The sequence below is a fragment of the Brassica oleracea genome, chromosome C7, assembly GCF_000695525.1.
Source record: "Brassica oleracea var. oleracea cultivar TO1000 chromosome C7, BOL, whole genome shotgun sequence".
NCBI classification, from domain to species: Eukaryota; Viridiplantae; Streptophyta; class Magnoliopsida; order Brassicales; family Brassicaceae; genus Brassica; species Brassica oleracea.
Window position 1 is genome coordinate 16,549,487 of NC_027754.1, and position 21,214 is coordinate 16,570,700.

The 21,214-nt window shown below is 34.9% G+C and overlaps 1 protein-coding gene and 1 long non-coding RNA gene across 4 annotated transcripts; one reads left to right on the forward strand and one right to left on the reverse strand.

The window, feature by feature from the left end:
• Positions 1 to 1,357: 1,357 nt before the first annotated feature.
• LOC106305094 lies at positions 1,358 to 2,811 on the reverse strand. The gene is made up of 2 exons (XR_001262912.1): positions 2,726 to 2,811; positions 1,358 to 2,472 (listed from the first exon to the last, which is right to left on the reverse strand). It is a non-coding gene; the product is annotated as an uncharacterized LOC106305094 (long non-coding RNA).
• Positions 2,812 to 3,024: 213 nt separating this feature from the next.
• LOC106305459 (probable LRR receptor-like serine/threonine-protein kinase At1g29720) lies at positions 3,025 to 12,534 on the forward strand. 3 transcript variants are annotated; one of them, XM_013741823.1, is made up of 25 exons: positions 3,025 to 3,242; positions 3,325 to 3,496; positions 3,570 to 3,641; positions 3,777 to 3,848; positions 3,924 to 3,995; positions 4,077 to 4,148; positions 4,256 to 4,327; positions 6,310 to 6,381; positions 6,474 to 6,545; positions 6,632 to 6,697; positions 6,774 to 6,845; positions 7,580 to 7,642; positions 7,948 to 8,016; positions 8,119 to 8,169; positions 8,262 to 8,306; positions 8,470 to 8,510; positions 9,751 to 10,112; positions 10,191 to 10,389; positions 10,516 to 10,536; positions 10,645 to 10,779; positions 10,875 to 10,993; positions 11,097 to 11,307; positions 11,404 to 11,635; positions 11,718 to 11,868; positions 11,983 to 12,534. In XM_013741823.1, the coding sequence occupies exons 1-25, from the start codon at positions 3,128 to 3,130 to the stop codon at positions 12,379 to 12,381; spliced, it is 3,027 nt and encodes a 1,008-aa protein (XP_013597277.1). In that variant the 5' UTR covers positions 3,025 to 3,127; the 3' UTR covers positions 12,382 to 12,534. The 3 variants fall into 3 exon arrangements, with proteins under 3 accessions (XP_013597277.1, XP_013597278.1, XP_013597279.1); XM_013741824.1 differs by lacking the exon at positions 8,262 to 8,306; XM_013741825.1 differs by lacking the exons at positions 8,119 to 8,169; positions 8,262 to 8,306.
• Positions 12,535 to 21,214: the final 8,680 nt, after the last annotated feature.

The following is a 21,214-nucleotide window of genomic DNA, read 5'->3' on the forward strand; positions in this document are numbered from 1 at the left end:
AATGTAAACTGTTGTAGTCTGACTCTGAAGATCAATAAAACAATGCTTCTGATCACTCTTTATGCTTATTATTCACGTTTCCATAGTCCCAACAAAGGGCATGCACAAATTTACCCTAATAGTTTGGTGTTAGAAGAAGGGAGAGGTAACCAAAACCACATGACAATGACAGAGAATGAGCATAATGAACAGCCTGCAGCCACCTAGGTCGAAACCGAGTTGTGAGCCCAGATTACAGCTATGAAACAACAGATCACCGAGATGCATTGATCACTCAATTTTTAACCCGTTAAACTAATTGCAAGTCCACAGTAAAGTATGCAGTAGTAATGCGGGGTCGGATCCAGAAGGACCAGACAGTGCCGTGCCAAGAGATACAGGGGCCTTAGGCGAAATTATATTTTTGTTTATATAATTTTATGTGTATTATATTTAAAATAAAATAATTCAAAAATAACTTATTTTTTCCATATGGATTAAAAATTAGAAAATAAAAAATGATACACAAAGTTTAGAATGTAAAATTTTTGATTAATTTATTTTGGTTCTTTAATATTTTTTGCCAAATTATCATAGTATATAAAATGTGTATAAAATGTGATGTAAAATATTAAATTAGTAACATAAAAATGAAGGTTAAAATTGTGTGTTAAAATGATGATACTTTTAAGAATATTATGGGTAAACAACCTTATGAACTAACTTTCGTTGAACTTAGGAAGATAAACATGCATAAAGAAGAAAGTTATTATATGTTCATAAAGCACCTTAACATCAACTTTTGCAGGCTTAGGACACTTTGCTCACAAGGATTTGTTTCAGGAAAGTAGGCCAAATTTCGCTACCTTTAATGAACCTAAGGTCAATGAGCTAAGTAATCAATGAAGTTCATGCATGAAGAAAAATCCAGGTAAAGAAGTCTAATGAAAATTTCCTAATCTATCAAACCTTAACATTAAATCTTTTCAAATCCATTGACAACCTTCAACCTAGCAGTGAAACTACTTACACATGGAAGCAAAAGCACATATTAATATGGAAAATGTCATTAGGTTAAAGAGAAACAACTGGGGTTCAGAATATAATCTCTCGTCTCCCCTCAATTCAAAAACCTAATAGTCTATTGCAAAATAAAGCTTCGCCCTCTAGTTTTCGTCCTAGGGGTATTTATAGACAAGGGGAAATTTTTTGGAAAAAAGACAAAACCAAAATAGGAAAATGAAAATTTCATCTCAGCTCACGCGGATCCCATCAATCGGATTTTCCCGTCGATTGATGCATTTTTGCAAGAAATGTTTCTTCACCTTCAGCTCGTCCAATCAATTTGCATCAATCGAATACTTTGTTTGCAATTGTCATATTGATCGATTGGGAAGTTGCATTAATCAATGCAGTTTGCTGAGACGACCAGTTTGCTGTTTTTTCAATGGATCGATCGATTCAGTTTTGGTCTGGAATGGGATAGATCGATCCTTTTCTGTCATTTTCTCCTAGTGCTTCAAATCATCACAAAAATTCATTGAAATCCCTGTAAAATTTCACTGCAGTCTCCGGAACCGTCCAAGCACTTATATTACCTGAAAACATAGATAGAAAATCCAAAAATCCTTGAACCATAATATGTACTAGAAAACAAGATATATCAATTCTCCTAGACTTAACCTTTACTTTTCTTCATGTAAAGACACACAACAATTCAGAGTCTAGTGGAAAGGTTTGAAAACATGGGAACTCACTTAACCTTCAGAACACCACTTTCACGTTAACGAGTTGTAAGCCATATCAATTAGTACCAACCTTAGAATGTACTTCAATGTATTTGACATCTACTTAGCAACCTAATCATTTTCAGCACACAACTCACAAAAGATAATTTAAATTCACCATTGCTGACCGTATTTGATAATTTAACGAGCAGCCTCATCTTGGGAGTATCGATCACAAGACACATGGACTATTACCCATTTAGGTTTTTGATCAACCATGCAGTCTTATTCTGATTCGTTTCGTCTCTCTTTTCTCACTTCTCTGAATAGATTTCTTTTCTTTTACTTTTTTCTTGCTCTGCAAAGTGTATGCTATTAATAATGGGGTCATTGGAAATTTTTCTACCTTGCTTCGAGCTTGTGTGATCACTCCGTTCGAAGTAAAATAATGGGGTCACATGAAAATTTCCAACCCCTTTACTCCACACGAAATCATCTCAATTTTTTTTTCTTTTCTCATTGTTAAGATGATGAAGGGAAGAGAGAAGTGAACCATACTCACAAGGACATGTCTTTTCAGATCTAAACGAGGAATCTAATCCAAGTCCCAAGACAATAAAATCAAGTAGGTTATGTTGGCTAAGGACAATTTGACCAAGTGTATCTCAAGCCCCAAGACAAGCTAATCAAGTAGTCATTCAGACACCCCACAAGCATGGATGTTATCGAAAGATCAATCCACTTTGGATATTCCATGTTGCACAGTCTGCAATCAATAACTAAGGCGTCAGTTATATGGTTTGTTCCAAGGAAAACTTATAGTTCCAGACTAGCTTTGACTCAATAAAACAACTTACTCAAGAAAAAAGAATACAAAACGAATAAACACATCAGTAACCAACAAAAACCTTCGCCCAGATTTACTTTACACTGTCTCATGTATAAATATAAATCAAGAAAAATGCATAAAAGAAATAAAGAAAAAAAAAATTTCTTTTTTATTTGGTCGGACAACTTACCTGGGATTAGATCTCGATCGATCAGAAAGTTGGATCGATTGATCACTTTGCTCGCATACACCAGATCGAGCTTTTGTTGGAAAAAAAAGAAGGTCAACTGCGTCCATAGACCGCAGCGTCAATTGACCTACTAAATAAATCAACAAAACATACTAGGAGACATGCAATATCAAGCATTCAATAACTTGTCTGTTACCATTAATTATAACTTGGAAGTTAACATTATTAATTAATTTTTGACTCTATATATCTCTATTAGTCAGTCTCCGACGACCCAGAAACTCTTAAATAAAAAGAAATATAGCAACCATACTTTTCCGTTTACTATAAAGGAACTATTGTATCCCCTATGTAATGATAACACCGGGAATAAAAGTACACATACATACTTAATAATTTAATATGGATATGTCGATAGTATTCTCAAGTTTCATTTTGTTATCCACCATATCCACAAGCTTCCTCGCAGCTCAAATAACACCAGTGACTTCACCAGCTCTTCTTCACCCAGATGAATGTATGAGAAAAATCAGCATTTCCAATCCATATATATATGTATTTTATATAGTCAATAATTTTTCTTTTTGAGTATTATGTAGTAAAAGCGCTTGAAGAGATAGCTTCTACACTTGGAATTACGAAACTGAACCTAGGCAATGGAGACCCTTGCGATTTAAAAAGACTAAAGATTGATGTTGCTCAGGATCCAACGAGTGAGAACATCATTGTTTGTGATTGTAGTCGCAACAATACATGCCATATTACAGATTTGTGAGTCTTGTTCTTCAACCGTACGTCTTTTGTTCGTTCTTTCCATTAAACCAATGATTTGTGTGGCTATCAGAACGCTCAAGACCCTCGGTCTTCCGGGAATAGTTCCACCAGAGTTGGTCAAACTTCAGTATCTCCGATCAATGTAAGTTTTACTAATTCAATTTTTAGTCTGAGGTTTCAGTTTGCAAGGCATCCTCGTTAGTTCTTTTTATTATTATTATAAGAACATATGGTTCTAGCTATAAAAAAAAACTTTAGATTTTGCTCTTATTTGCAGAGACTTGTGCCGAAATTACCTTTCGGGATCAATCCCGATGGAGTGGGCTTCGATGCCAGAACTCATTTCCATGTTCTCTCTCTCTCTCTCTCTCTCTCTCTCTCTCTCTCTCTCATGATTTGTGACTAACTTTGACTTTTCTCTCAGCTCGGTCTGCGCGAATAATCTTTCTGGGCCTTTACCAACTGGTTTACAAAATTTCAAGAAGCTGAAATTCCTGTACGTCTCTGTTTTGTTCCCATACATGTAGGGATCATTTTAGTCACAAGTCTGATATTCCAGTAATGACCAAATTTTCAGAGGTGTTGAAGCGAACCAGTTCTCTGGTCATATTCCTGCTGAGCTTGGTAACTTGATTAGCCTAACAAGATTGTAAGACCCATTTCCATCTTAACCATTATCCAAAATTACAATAATCTTTTGGTTTTATTGGAATAAGAAGCTATAGTTTAGATGCTTTCTGAAACTGGATATCGCAGGCAACTTGGGTCGAATCAATTTACAAGTACCCTGCCTACCACTCTTTCCAAACTGGTGAATCTCAAGGAATTGTAAGTTTTTTTTCTGTACTTGTCGATACAAAATTTCAAAAACAACAAAATATAGGTTTTTTTGTCTTTGTAACCGGAAATGCTCATCTTTAATTACTTAAATATTAGTAAATTTGTTCAAGTTCATGAGGAAATGGACATATTTTGCCGTAAGCTTTGAGTTCAAAGCTTTCTTGTTGAACATATTTCTTTGAACTTATATCTAAAGCTTCTATTGGTAAGCTCTGTACAAATACGTGATTCTGAAAATATTTTACTAATTAAAAAATGGAATATAAATAAGGGCAAATCTCCAAAATAACACATTTCTAAGTTTATATCACAAAAATAGCACTCAAAAACTAAAATGACCAAAATAGCATTTTATCTTTTGAAAATTTTAATATTTTTATTTTTCAAAATTTGAAATCTTATCCCCAAAACCTCATTTCTAAACTCTAAACCCTAAACCCTAAATCCTAAACCCCACTCTTTAACTCTAAACCCTAAGTTTGTGACTTTTGATAAAACATTAAGTGCTATTTTTGTGACTTTTGACCTTGAGTGCTAGTTTGAGAACAAAAACTTGATTTAGTGCTATTTTTATCTTTTTCTCTATAAATAAAAACAATAATGCTAATAATTTAAATTTTAAATTAGTACTAATAATTTTTTTAATTATAAATAAATATGTAATAAATGAAATTACACTATGATTTGATTTTTAATAGCTTAAAATTTAATATGTAAATATTGAAAATATGTTAAATAATTATAGTAAGAGATTATTATTTTTTATAAACATGTAGCAAATATTGAGTTGGATGTTGATATTTCGATAGATTTGTATTATTGATGTTCTCAGTATCTTTTTTGTCCCAAGTCATACGTGTTGAACGTGTTCCTCTAACTATAAACAAGCACTAGTTAACAAAGATATGACTTGCTACGTGAGTTAAAAAATATATATATGTTAAAACGAAAAACACATAAAAAGAGAAAATTTGACATAAACACGTTATGACTTAAAACCACCATGTTCAATATACATTTTTTTTTTTTGCTTGATCCCGTTTGAAAGTTTTCTATTTTAAAATTTTCCAATTATCCAATTTGTACAATTTAATATTTTCCACTTTCTATAGTATTTGTCCATCATAATTTATGTATAATCTCTATTACATATTAAGAAAAATTACACAAGTACAAATTAACACTTAAAACTCCAAACCAAAAGCATGATAAAACAAATTTTGTAGTTTAAAAAAAAAATATTTTGTTACAAATTTGAACTTATTGAAAATCCAGTTGACTGAATATTTATAATAATCCACTTATTTTGATTTTGAAATATGTATATTTGATTCTGAAATTTGTTTGTTTGATTTTAAAATCAATGGATTTATCAAAATTTCTACATCAAAAATGTATTTCTAAATTTACTAAACTACTAGAACCAATAACCCCCACGTAGCTTATTTCTTTTCTTTTTTTTTGTAATGGTTTAGCATTAATATTTATTCAGTAATGTATAAAAGCATGATTAATGGAGGGTTTTAGAGCGGGGTTCTTATATTCCGCTAAGAACCCCGTCCTAAGAACTTCCTATTAATCATGCTCTAAATATAATGAAAACCTGTTTTATTGTATAAGTTATATTTCGCTATTCCAGAAAATTGATCCAATTGTACAAAAAATATTTAGCAATCTTTATCATGTAAATTTGAAATTAGTATTCAACTTAATTTTATTTTTTTGTAATTCTGAGATTTTGCATTATTACTAGTGAAAACTCTTTTTGTTTGTTTTTGTTTGCAAAATAGTATATGCTTTGTCTTTTTCGTAGGATGAATTGTTTGGTTATGACTTGATTTTACACTGAGGAAGAAATGCTCAAGAAAACCTATAAAATATTTAAGAAGATAATTTTAACAAAGCTGACTTAACATTTTACCCAAAAAAACTTTAACAGATCTCTAAACTAGTTTTGTCTTCATACGCAGTCGGATAAGTGACAATAAATTTAATGGGATCATCCCGCGCTTCATAGGCGACTGGTCTCGGCTTGAGAAAATGTAAGCTTGTCTTTAACCAATAACTGTAGACTGTAGTTGCTCTTAAAGTGTGCGTTTCTGCATGTGTCGTTCATTGGGTTTATGATCAACAGACATCTATTTGCAAGCGGACTGAAAGGACCTATTCCTGATGCACTTGCCCGCCTAGAAAATCTTGTTGATCTGTAATTTCTACCTTCAAAAGATTAACAAAACTACCATTGAAATAAGACTGGTGTTTTAAGTGATGTGTTCATCATATCATATGCAGGACAATTAGTGATATGACTGGGATAAACTCCTTTCCAAATATATCCAGCAAATCTATGAACACCCTGTAATAATTTTCTACCTCTCATCTTGATATTTGAGTTTATTGTAACTCGCAAACTTGAGTCTTTGTCCTTGTTCAGGATTTTGAGGAATTTGAGTTTGTCTGGTCAAATCCCTTCTTTCGTCTGGTCCATGCCAGTCCTAGAGACTCTGTAAGTTCTTTTTTGTGATGTGTGACGAACTTGTAAGTTTGAAATTTTATCAAACTAGCTTGTATATGTTTCACATTTTTTTTCTGCTGAGAAGTTTGCATATGACTGTGGTTCAAAAAACAAAAAGGTTTGCATCTGACTGGGTGTGTACATTCATTGATATTGTACAGTTTTATGCATAGAGTTACGGAGTGTACCGTTATAGATAGTCCCGGGCTCATGGGTAATGATCATTTGAAATGCATCGTAGAGATGTTATTCCTACATTTCTTCTCTATTTGTTATTATATAGTCATTTTCTGTGTCTTCTCATAATCTGTCTTTATCTTAACCATTGGAATTAGTGAGAAACCAAATTTTAATTGTCGAAATCTAATTGATTGGTTGATATTATGATGTCTCGATCCCGTTTGGAAAAGTGTTTTTTATATATTACATGTTGAAAAATCAACTGATTGACATGACTGGATGCGTTCAGGTTCAGTCATGGAGATTGTACAGTTATATGCATATTGGTATTTTTCTGCGTCTTTTCATCATCTGTCGTTTTCTTAACCATTAGTTGAATTACTGAGCAAGCAAACTTTAACATGATGTCATTATTGTCAAAATCTAATTGATTGGCTGACTGGATCTTTTTGGAAAAGTATTTTTTATACATAACATGTTGAAAAATCAACTGATTGACATCTTGGGCTGGTTAGTTACAATTTATAACATGTTGTTTGCTGCAGTGATGTATCATTCAACAAGTTGAGTGGTGAAGTTGACTTACAAGGAAAAGTACCCAAATATACGTAAGTACTACAAACTGGGACCAGGGACAGACGTACGTCTTTGGCAAAGGGTCATGTGCCCGCACCCCTCCCCATTTTTTTTTGGTTTGATTAAATTGTTCCTAATTTAATGAACCAACATAAAAAGTGCCTCCACTTCAGAATTTTTTTTTTTTGGTTACTTTTAGAATTGTGCCTCCAACTAAAAACGTTTCTAGATCTGTCACTGATTAGGACCAGGAGTTTTAAAGAGTTGAAGACCTTTTCATATGATCATACCTCAGAATCACCCTCGAATAATATATTGTTTCGACATGTTATTTTAGCTATTTGAATGATAACATGCTTTCTGGAAACGTTGGATCTGGTGCTTTCCTCAACAATGAATCTTACATGTAAGTTTCAGGCCTTCACTTATTTTGAATGACTCAGAGAAATTTGTGTTTGTGTCAGCTGATCATCTTCTTGGATTTGTATATTTGTTTAAATCTTCAAAGTGATCTCTCGTATAACAATTTCTCATACCCATCTAGCTGCCCGGACAAGCGGTATGAACATGAATTTTGTGTTAGATACATAATCTACTTTTGCTTATAACCTACTTTTGTCGAAGTTTATGTTCTATTTTCTGTTGAATCAGTATTAACATTAATTCATACCGGAGCTCATATTTGCAGAAAAATTTGTAAGTGCACTCTTTTACTTTATCGTCCAACAATCAAACAACAAGAGTTGACTAAACTTAGTAATCTCTTGCTTTTACATACAGAACAAAAAATGATTTGAATATCTCCTGCCGTTGAGATGCCTCAATACTTTTCTTATAATCTCATCTTCTTTTCCAACAGAACTGGACTTCTACCATGTGCTAGTCCAATAAAGTGCAACTGTAAGAGCAACTCTCTACCACATCTATATATTTGTCTCTAAATGTTTTATAGAGGACATTCTTTACTTTACTAACTTATTATATTTAATTTAAAATAAAAATTGTTATTTTTCATCTAAATATGGATGGAAAAGTAACTTCATCTATAATTGAAATAAGAATCAGCAATCATTTATTTTTAGAAGCATACATTGCAGAAGAATTCTCTATTTTAAAGCTCTTTTATTTTATTTTTAAATAGAAAAATACATTGGAGATATTGTAAGTAATTACTTATTTCCAAGATGCATTAGATAACATAATCATTTTGTCTGTTACCCGGTTTTTATCATCGAAAATATGGCATCTCTAATCAGAGCCAGTTGTGGCGACAAGCTGATGAAGCACTAGATTGGGGCTAATGGTTTTATATAACATCTTGGGGCCAAATTTACTGTATTCCTTCAGATCAGGTGGTTTAGTTTCTTAAGGTTTATGAATAATGCGTTAGGATCGAAGCTCTCCTTTCTTAATGATCATGGGTAGGGTATGCAAAATATTCATAAATTTTTATGATCACGAGTACGTTTCGATTCTAAGTTTTTTTTATCACGTTATGTTCAAAAATTTGGATACTCATAATTTTATTAATAAAGACAAATATTAATATATAATATCTTTTAAAAACAAAAAAAATCAGAAATACAAAATTTTTTTTAAAGCTGATATTCGCTTCAGTCTGATATATATATAAAATTAATTTTTGATCTATACAAGTTTTACAGTATTTTTGATTCACAGATTAACTTTTTTTTTTTGCAAGAATTTATTAGAAACAATCAAGTACCCAATTAAAATATTTAATTTTAACGGATAGAATCAAATATATAAATAAATATAGATTTTACCCGATATCTGGTATAGTGGAAAAGCAAATCAAATAATAAAAGTCTTTCTAGATAAAATGGAGCAGACAACATATACCTTTAATATCTCGTAGATTTACATTACGCCCACCCCTAACGTGGGTCCCATCAAATAATGCTATTTTGGTCGGTCCACCAATATTCAAAAATGTATCATGATTCTCTTTTCTGGAAAAAATATATTTTGTTCATGCAAAAAACTCATGTTCATATTTTGTTCATGCAAAACACACATTTTCATTCTTATATTTATATTTATTCTGTCTCTAATACTATGATGGACAGAGGATCTGTCTCTAATACTTCTGATGATGGTGATAATCGTTCAATTGTAGATCAACGGTCTCTACATATAAATTGTGGCGGAGACAAAGTAGTTATTACAAACTCTTCTCATAAAATCACTTATCAAGCTGATAACAATGAAACCAAAGCCGCAACAAATCAGCACTTTGAAAACTGGGGAGTAAGTAGCACAGGTTACTTGTCGAATGATATATACATCATTACACCTACATTTGCATTACCCGAGAATTCTCCTGCTTTCTATAAGTCCGCACGTCAATCTCTGGTTTATTATGCGTTTTGCTTGGAAAATGGAGCCTACAATGTGAAACTCCATTTTATGGAGATTCAGTTTTCCAACGAAGAACCCTACAGTCGACTCGGCAGACGCATATTTGATATCTATCTTCAGGTAAAAGCGTCACTCTTTAGTGAGTAGCTAATCATTTCTTGAAGTTTACTTGCTGATATCCGTTTTCTCTATTGTTAGGGAGAATTGTTCAAGAGGGATTTTAACATCAAAGAGGAGGCTAATGGAACTCGAAAGCCTATTTTGAAAGAAGCTAACGTAAATGTAGCTAATCATTTGTTAGAGATTCGGTTGTATTGGGCGGGAAAGGGGACAACTCTCATTCCCCAAAGATGGAACTATGGTCCTATTATCTCTGCGATCTCCTTGTGTCACAGCAGTTAGTACCCATGAAACTCCTCATCCTATTGTTTTTGTGTATTTCTTCACTACCAAGTTGCTACTTTCATCTTACTAGAATTGGTTCCTGTCACCTCATGAGAATATTCATCTTTCAAAATTTCAGGTTTGGGGCCAGGATGTGGAGGTACAAAAAGAAAAACGATATTACTTTCTTAGAAAATTTATGTAGCTTGGTACTTATATGATGCATCATGTAGTATATATATTTACAATTTTTATGTCTCATTTGCAGCGGAGAAAACAATACATCGCACTAATTATTTATTAATTTTCGGGATAACGGGTGCCTTATTAGCAGTTATGCTCCTGGCTTTGGGATTATATGCTCAGAAAAGATGCAGGGGAGACAAGAACACAAGAGAACGAGGTAAGATAGTTCACATTGTATGAATTGGTTCCATTTACATAACTGGTTCATTTAGCCATTAGCAATGATTTTTGTTTGGGAACTTGAAAACATAGATTTGAGAGCCCAGGGACTGCAAACTGTTTGCTTTACATGGAGGCAACTGCAAGCTGCAACAAACAATTTTGATGAAGCCAAAAAACTTGGAGAAGGAGGTTTCGGATCCGTATTCAAAGTATGCTAAGACAAATGCCAAGTTCTTATCAAACATACATTAAAAGAAAAAGAAAAAGGTTGTTTCCTGTTTTTTAGCCATTGATATGAGAAACTTAATGCAGGGAGAACTGTCAGATGGAACTATCATAGCAGTTAAACAGCTTTCTGCGAAATCATGCCAAGGAAACCGCGAGTTTGTCAATGAGATAGGGATGATCTCAGGTCTTAATCATCCAAACCTTGTCAAGCTTTATGGATGTTGTGTCGAGAAGAATCAGTTGTTGCTTGTGTATGAGTACATGGAAAATAACTCCCTTGCTCTTGCTCTTAATGGTAAATAATAGTCACTCATTATTTCATTGAAAATACATATATGTTACCACATGTAAACAAATGTAATTTTCTTTTGGTTTACTATTCTAATTCCAGGAGAGAGTGCTCCAAATTTGGACTGGGCGGTTAGACAAAGAATTTGTGTAGGAATTGCAAGAGGGCTTGAATTCCTCCATGAAGGTTCGATGATCAGGATGGTTCACCGTGACATAAAAACCACTAATGTCCTTCTAGACGCCGACCTAAATGCAAAGATATCTGACTTTGGATTGGCTAGGCTTCATGAAGAAGAACACACACACATTAGCACCAAAATTGCAGGAACCATGTAAGTATAGAACATTAAACAACAACAAAAACTGCACCATGTCAAAAGAAATATTTCATTATTGGTTTCTCTTATAATGCAGTGGATATATGGCTCCAGAATATGCATTATATGGCGAACTAACCGAGAAGGCAGACGTGTTCAGCTTCGGGGTTGTGGCAATGGAAATTGTTAGTGGAAAGAGTAATACGAAACAAAAGGGAAGTGCTGATCACGTCTGGCTTATCAAATGGGTAAGCGTTGAGTTTTCCTTTCTCTTTGTCCCAACTGAATCACAATTTTAGTATTGACTCTGTATATTTCTGTCACTATAAGTTTACTGAAACCGTTTTTACATCAAATCTCAGGCACGGAAGCTGCAACAAACAGGAGACATAATGGATATCATTGATCCAGTGCTCGAAGGTGATTTCAACAGAAAAGAAGCGGAGAGGATGATCAAAGTTTCTCTAGTTTGCACAAACTCGTCTCCATTGTTAAGGCCAACAATGTCAGAGGTTGTGCAAATGCTAGAGGGAGAGATCGAAATAACACAGGTTCTGTCAGATCCTGGTTTATATGAACACAACTTTAGCATATCAAAACCGAGGGGCACTGATACACATGGTAGCTCGAGCACGTCTGGTTTGACTGATCAAACAGAAACGACAATGAAATCCTCTGTTTCTAGTACTGATCTCTACCCATTATACCCCGAGTCCATGATCTTAAACTCGACAGTAGACTTTTCTTCCTCAGCATTCTAACATCAATCGCTGTGTGCATTGCCTTGTCTCTTATGAGAGACAAAAGGCTTGTAAGCTGTCTCTTATATCAGTAAATATGTCTGAAACCTTATATTGTCATGGATATTTATGAATGTTTTTTAAATGGAATAATATCGTCTTATGAAACTCTAAGACATGATTGTTTCAGTAGTTTTTAGTTTTAGTTTTTGGTTTTTAGATTTTAGTTTTTGGTTTTTAGATTTTGGTTTTTGGTTTTTGGTTTTTGGTTTTTAGTTTTAGTTTTTTGGTTTTTGGTTTTTAGATTTAGATTTTGGTCTTTGGTTTTGCTGTATTTTTTTTTATTTTCAAAACTTAATTAATAGATTACTTTAAAATAATACAACAAAATAGCAATAAATATTTAGATTTTACAATTAAAATTTATCAAAATACTGTGATTATTATTTTAAAATAAAATAAAATAACATATTTTAATTATTATATTTTTATGAAAAATATATTATATAAAATATAAATCATAAAATATATATAAATTACACAAAATAAAAAATATTAAATTTTGAAACTACTTAGAAATTTTTCTTATATAAATTATTTTAATTTTTAAAACTTGAATAGCAATAGTTTTTCTTATATAAATATTATAAATTATACAAAAATAAAAATACATAAAATTTTGAAACTAATTATAAATTTTCTTATATAAATTATTTATATTTTCTTAAAGTTGAATGGCGCATTTTATATTTCAGGATTATACAATATATTGTATTAATAAAACATATTATGTTTTTATAATATTCGTTATTTTTAATGTGACTAATATTATTTATAAAATATATAAATTTATTTACAGATATGAAACACAAATTGAAATATTTCACATTATTGTTTATATCTAATGTACAAAATATTTTATGATAATATTATTTTTATAAAAATATTATTTATTAATTATTAATTAATTAAAATATAGTAGTTTCTACAACAAAAAAAAATCAAAATTCGTTTTTCTTCATAAAAGCTCCCAAAAGTTGGTTTTTGGTTTTTCTTCATAAATTGATTAAACTTTTCAAAAACTAGTTTCCTTAAATTTTAGGGAATCTGTTTAGTGAAAATCTTGATTGGCAACTCAAATAGTTTTTACAAAAACTAAAACTAAAACCAAAAACTTGATTGGATGAAAAAATAGTTTCTAAAGAAACAAAAACCAAAAACCAAAGTAAAAACCACAAACAATAAACTTCTCTCTAGTGCTCGCTGTCATGGATCAGGTCAATCTCACTGATCTCTAAATACCCTCTTGCAAGCTCATTCCTGATAACACTAGTGAGATTGAACAAATCTATACTATTATTTGCAAAATGATTTTCGCAACAGAACTCTCACGTTAAAGGTTAGACTGGTTAATATCGTTCTTATCTTTAATAAACTTTTATAGATATAATTTAAAACGATTTTTATATTAATATATTAGATCTATCTGTTAGATTAGATAATTTATTATAATTTAATATAATAAATTGCCTAAAACATATTTTAAGAAGTAAGATAATATATACATATATATATATATATATTGTGTTATTATCTGAAAATAATATTATCTATTATAAAATTAAAAAAGATATAAATTATTTTATAACTAAGTACAAATCAAGCAAATAATTTGTATAAATATATTTTCTAAAATATTTGTTTTAAAATTTTTAACACAATAATAAACAAATATTGTTAGATAATAAACTTTGTCATATATAAATAATTTGATGTTTAAATTAAAATTTAAAGAACATAAATAACAACTTATTATGTTGATTTTTAATTTAATAAGATATGAAATAATAAATATTTGTAAAAATATTACGTCCCATATGCAGGCAAAACACCTAGTATTCAAAATATAAGCAATAGACTCTCTTGTGAGGTAAATAAATGACGTTTATACTCAATCGTAGAGTCAAATAGGCTGCAACACCCAGCTATTAGGTCATCAACGACGTTTATACTCGGTGGTAGGATTCTTCAAGTATAGAAGACAAAACTCGGGATTGTAAGGTTCATGAATAATTTGCGATTGCGAAGTGCAAAAGAAACAACTCACCAGTGCGAGAAGTCATATATATTATATATATATATATAGGTTCTGGGTACAAACCAAGGAACCATGTGTTTCCGCCCTATTTAGGATATGTAATAATTCGGCCTTGTTTTGAACATAATTATTTGCTAGCGCAGATGTTTGAGTACAGCCATCTACATTTTCCATCTTTTATATGTAACCAGCCTAGAATTTTTTTTTGCTTCCAGCCCATTTTGTTTCAGGGCCGGGACTGTATATCTTATATAATAAAGAAATGTTCTTCTCTCCTGGTGAAGTCACGTCACCGAGTCGAGCTCCCACAACACGTGTCCAAGACCACAATACTCTGCGTCTCATTAATCTGTGAAACCAACTGATTCGGGCTTTATCTATTTTTTTTGGCCTTCTATTACGTTTAATTACCGAGCCCGCATACGAACAAAGCTGTTCCTCTCAACCTGCATTCCATCGGGAATTAGGGTTTCTCACAGCCTTCGTCCTCGGCTGTCTTGGAGACAGATTTTGTTAAGTCGGCCTGACGATACAGTTCGCTATGGATCCAATACGTGATTTAGCTTTCTTTCCGTCCAACGAAACTAGACTAATGTATCCATCGCATTAATCATGTTATTAACTCCTTCAGCCACGATCTCTAGATCAATATGTCGTCACCTTCTGAAAGGTGGTGTGTCCAGGGGTATAAAAAGATATGATTTCCTCTTCTCAAATTTGAGAGTTTCTCTGAGGTTCTAAATTTCCGGTGTTGTTCTTCATAATTGGTATCGTTTCTGACCGGAGCATTCAGAGCTAGATACGGCGGCGTTGGGCCGTTACAGGATGCAACAGGGCTTGAATTTATTGCGAGAGATACTACATAGATTTGTGTATATCTATATTTCCTATTCTAGATATTAACATTATTGATACTAGGTTTAGGAGATCTTATGATGGTTGTATAAATACTTGGCTGTGGCCACATTAATAGAGAGGTTAACATTCATCTACTCATAAACTTGTCATGGTATCAGAGCTTTGATCCAATTCCTTACAGTTCATTGATCTCGAGCTGCCTCGGTTTTCATTCACGAAAACAGAGCCGCTTGTTTACAAGAACCTCACATCTCTAATTTTTCTTCTTCTCTCTTCTTCCAAGTTAATCAAACAAGATGACAAACATTGGGGGCACACCTAAAAGACGTACTATCTCACCGTACGACCTCACATCCGGTGACAACCCTGGTGCAGTAATTTCATCCCCGTTACTTAACGGTACGAATTATGATGAATGGGCTATTAACTTGCGTATGGCCTTAAGTTCACGCAAGCAATTTGGCTTCGTTGATGGAAGCATTCCGAAGCCTGCAGCAGACTCCTCAAACCTTGAAGATTGGATAGCGAATAATCACCTCTTAGTCGGATGGATCAACAAGACCATTGAGCCAAAGCTAAGGAGTTCTATATCTACTCGAGAGGTAGCACGGGAGCTGTGGGATATAATCAAAAAGCGATTCTCTGTGAAGAGTGGCGCACGACTGCAACAACTTCGCAATTCCCTAGCGACTTGCAAACAGAATGGAACGTCTGTTGATGATTACTTTTGCAGGCTCACGAAAATCTGGGATGGAATTCATGAGAGTATGAACTCTAAGCAGTGTACCTGTGGAAAGTGTGAGTGCGATCTAAACGCAGCTCACGAATCAGAGCGTGAAATCCTACGGGTTCATGATTTTCTCTCGGGACTGGATGACTCGGCTCACGGAGTTATTCGTTCTCAAATATGTGCGATCACACCACTTCCAGACCTTGATAGTCTGTATCAAACTATTGTTCAGAATGAGACCATTCGCTAGACTGTAACACAAGAACCTCCGGCTATGAGCTTTGCCTCACAGGTCACGACACCAACTTATAATCGTGATCAGACTTTTCGGCCTATCAATAAAGATCCTTTCAGAAAGTGCTTAGTTTGTGGCAAGATGGGTCATGACGTGGTCGGATATCCGGAGTGGTATGGGACTTCAGGTCGTGGTGGACGTGGTGGCTCAGGACGTGGTCGTGGATCCACGCCTCGTGTAAACAGCACGCAGATCATAGGAACAAATGCCGCTGTTGTTACTCCGATGAACTTAACGGAAGCCGGCAGACAAGGCTTGACTGGTATCTCTGATGACCAATGGAAGATCATTCAACGTATGGTGGGGAGCACATCCAACCGAGAATCTTTGAGTGGTAAGCCTGATTGCAACGAATGGATACTGGACACTGGTGCTACGCACCATATGACTGGACTGGCTGAGTGTCTAGAGGACATTCGTCCTATACTTTCAGTGTCTGTACGGTTGCCTACGGGAGCGAATTCACTTGCTTCTAAACAAGGAACCATTCGGTTAAATCCACAGCTGATACTTAAGAATGTTTTTCTTGTTGATGGATTTGACACAAACTTAATATCTTTTGGTCAATTGGTTACTGACAATGGTTTGATCGGACAGATCACTGACAAACTCTTGTTATTACAGGACCGTAATACGAAGACGCTGATTGGGATGGGTGAAAGAGAGAGAGAGGGACTTTACCGGCTCTGCTGTGCTGCGCCAATTCTGTCGTCGCATACAAGTGTTGGTGAAGACTCCATCTTGTGGCACCGTCGTTTGGGTCATCCATCTCCGCGTATTGTTAGTTTGCTTACGGGTGTTAGTAGTCATAAGGATTCTTTTAAAAACTGTGATGACTGCTTCAGAGCTAAACAAACTCGCCAATGTTTTTCTCAAAGTTCAACTTATTCTAATGCAATATTTGATTTAATTCACTGCGACTTATGGGGTCCATATCGTACAACGACTCTGTGTGGCACAAGATACTTCTTAACTATACTTGATGATCACTCTAGAGCTGTTTGGGTGTACCTTTTGAAAGATAAGACGTCAGTCTCACGACATCTCATGGATTTTATAGCTTTGGTCAACACACAGTTCTCAAAGAAAGTCAAGACAATTCGAAGTGATAATGGGACAGAATTTGTATGTCTTTCTCGATTCTTTCAAGAGAATGGAATTCATCATGAGACCTCTTGAGTGTACACACCACAACAAAATGGCCAAGTAGAGCGTAAACATAGACACATACTTAACATTGCTCGAGCCTTGAGATTTCAAGCTCATCTTTCTATTGAATATTGGGGCGAGTGTGTGAAGACTGCAGTCTACCTCATGAATCGAACTCCTTCTCAACTTCTTGATGGTAAGACTCCTTTTGAAAAGCTGTATGGGATAGAACTCCATCATTTAATCATCTTCGGGTCTTTGGGTGTCTTGCCTATGCTCATAACATTAATCATAAAGGAGATAAATTTTCTGCAAGAAGCCGAAAGTGTATATTTCTTGGATATCCAGTAGGAAAGAAAGGCTGGTTACTGCTTGATTCAGAAACGCAGAGTATCTTTACGTCGCGGGACGTTATCTTCTGTGAAGATATATTCCCATTGGCTTCTCATTCCGACAAATCTGATAATCATGCGGAAGTGCCTGAACTACAAGAGGCTACTCTTGATGACACTGACTCGGATAGTGGTACATCCAACGATGTGCAACCTGTAACAGAGGAAGATGTACTGGCTACTGCACCTGAGGCTGAGAATATACAACTGGCTCCTGCGGAGGTTCCTGAGGAGATTCCTCAGAATGTTGAAACAAATACACCGGATACGGGAGTTGATGAGGTTTTAGGATGAGGACATCGGCCAAAAATTCCTTCTACTCGATTGAGAGACTTCGTGGTTAATACGGTTACTCTTGACTCTTCTCTCTCTCTCTCCACTACTTCACCATCTTCTCAGTCGTCTTCAGGTTCGGTCTATCCTATCTCTGATTATCTATCTAGTCATAAATTTTCTGACCAACATCGCAGTTTTCTGGTGGCTATATCATCTCATCATATCCCTAAATCGTTTAAAGAAGCAATTCTTGACAAAATATGGAAGGATTCTATGGGTTCTGAAGTTACAGCTTTGGAGAGTCAACATACGTGGGATGTGGTGCCATTACCACCTGGTAAGAAACCACTTGAAAACAAATGGTTATATACGATTAAGTATCGATCGGACGGAAGTATTGAACGCCCAAAGTCGAGATGAGTTGTCTGTGGTAATCGCCATAAACATGGAGTTGACTATACAGATACTTTTTCACCAGTTGCGAAGATGACTACGGTGAGAGTATTTCTGGATTATGTGTGTAAGTTGGGTCACGAAGTTCATCAGATGGATGTTCACAATGCGTTTCTTCATGGGGATCTTCATGAGGAAGTGTACATGAAAATTCCTCAGGGTTTTTCTTCTACAGATAAGAATCTGGTCTGTAGACTTCGCAAATCTTTATATGGCTTGAAGCAGGCGCCTCGTTGTTGGTTTGCCAAGTTAACAGATGCTCTTCTCAAGTATGGTTTTACTCAAACCAAGTCTGATTATTTGTTATTTGTTTACTTCAAGCAAGGAGTGTCCATTCGTATCTTAGCTTATGTGGACGACCTGATTATATCAGGAAGTACTCCGACGGATATAAAACTCATAAAAGACTATCTCTCAACTTGTTTTCACATGAAGGATCTTGGTCTTCTCAAATACTTTCTGGGTATAGAGGTTGCTCGAAGCCCGTCTGGTTTCTATTTATGTCAGCGTAAGTATGCCACTGATATTGTCACTGAAGTAGGGTTGCTTGGCTGTAAACCGGCTGGAGCTCCCATGGACCAAAATCATCAACTTAGTCGAGCTGATGGTCCTACAATTTCTGAGCCAGAACGGTATCGGAGACTTGTTGGCCGGTTTATTTATCTTGCTGCGACAAGACCAGACTTAACGTATGCCGTACACATTCTTTCACAGTTTATGCAAGATCCTAAAGAAGCTCATTGGCTTGCTGCATTGAAGGTGGTACCATACTTGAAGGGGACTTTGGGTCAAGGTATTTTTCTCGACGCGAAGTCCTCTCTCCACTTGACTGGATGGTGTGATTCTGATTGGGGAGGATGTCATACTACTCGGCGGTCTCTGTCTGGTTGGATAATTCAGCTTGGGACCTCTCCTATCGCGTGGAAAAGAAAGAAACAAGACACTGTGTCTTGCTCATCGGCAGAGGCTGAATACCGTGCGATGGGAGCCATCACTAAGGAGTTGTTAGGGTTGAAGTCTTTACTTCAGGAATTTGAAGTTAATCACAAGGAACCGATGACATTGTTTTGTGATAGTCACCCAGCAATTCATATTAGTTCAAATCCAGTGTGTCATGAAAGGACTAAGAATATAGAGATTGAGTGTCATTTCATACGAGATGAAATCGTCAAGGGCGTTCTCAAACCATCATATGTTTCCACTAAAGAACAGTTAGCGGACATCTTTACGAAAGCATTGGGACGCAAGGAGTTCGACATTTTCTTGTCCAAGCTGGGCATTCGTAACTTACATGCTCCACCTTGAGGGGGGGTATTGCGAGAGATACTACATAGATTTGTGTATATCTATATTTCCTATTCTAGATATTAACATTATTGATACTAGGTTTAGGAGATCTTATGATGGTTGTATAAATACTTGTCTGCGGCCACATTAATAGAGAGGTTAACATTCATCTACTCATAAACTTGTCAGAATTGCTTCATCATGGCGGCATCAAAGAGTTTTGGCAACTAATGAAACTAACTCCCGAGAGCGGCAGTGGTTTCACGTCGTTGCTTGAGCTTCTGCTGACACAAGCAGTGGAGCTTCTCCATTTCAATGATTCTTCGTCGTCTATTCAAGCTGGAATCAGTTTAGATATCTCCACCGCCACTTCACTCTTACAGGACACTGACTTAACATTTGATCAAGCCAGTGATTGATGAATCCTTGACACATATCCCTAACAATATTTATTGGTTAAAATCTCAAGGAAGAAGAAGAACAAAATCTCTATAGAGAACGCGAAGCTTTCATATATTCATGTTAGAGCTCACCGTGGTAAAGCAACAGATATCTATAGATTAGCATCTCACAGATTTTTACAACTCTTTAATTATTTTATCTTAATCAGTTGACTAATCCCTAATTCATTACTAATGTTCGGATTATAGGAAAGAAGGGAGAATATTAATTGTGGGAACCGAAATTCGCACCGTCGAGTTTTGTTAATCGGAGGAAAGCAAAGTTAACCTACCTTCCCTGAAGGTCCCGGTTATCTGCTGGGCCACACACGACACGATCAATATGAAAGAATAAAATGAAAATAAACAGAAAAAGAGAATAAAATGATCTTATTTCCGAATTCGCGTTTGAGCGTGAACAACAAGTAAAGACCTAGGCTACAAGAGCTGTCGGTACGTTCGCTAGTCTAGCGACCTAAATCTAAACTAGTTGAGTCGCAGCTCGATTAGTAAAAACGGAAAAAGATGCTTAAATTGCTCTAAGTGCTAAGTTGCTCTGATTTTCCCTCTTCGTCCTATGTCCTCCTTATATACTCCTCCTTAGGTCGGTTTACCTCCTCTTGGGCCCGATTTGTCGCGAAGCAGTCTTTTCCATATTTCCTTCTTCTTTGTGATTATCTTCGGAAATTTGACATTTATCTCTTCCCGCGGATGAGATAAACCGTCATACCAGTCTTTGGGCTCAAGTCTTTTGGGACCATAGATGGGCCGTTGTCCGCAATTCGGACCCTCTTTGAGCCGTATCGAGACTTAAGTGTTTTACGATTTTACTCACGAAGTAGCCGTTGGTATAGGCATGGTTCTTCCAACGGAACC

Excerpts from the sequence above, each read along its gene's own strand:
- LOC106305459 (XM_013741823.1), top strand. The coding sequence starts at position 3,128 with ATGGATATGTCGATAGTATTCTCAAGTTTCATTTTGTTATCCACCATA. Across the intron at positions 6,846-7,579 it reads ATGCCAGTCCTAGAGACTCT|TGATGTATCATTCAACAAGT; the intron begins GTAAGTTCTTTT and ends TGTTTGCTGCAG. Across the intron at positions 10,994-11,096 it reads GTTTCGGATCCGTATTCAAA|GGAGAACTGTCAGATGGAAC; the intron begins GTATGCTAAGAC and ends AACTTAATGCAG.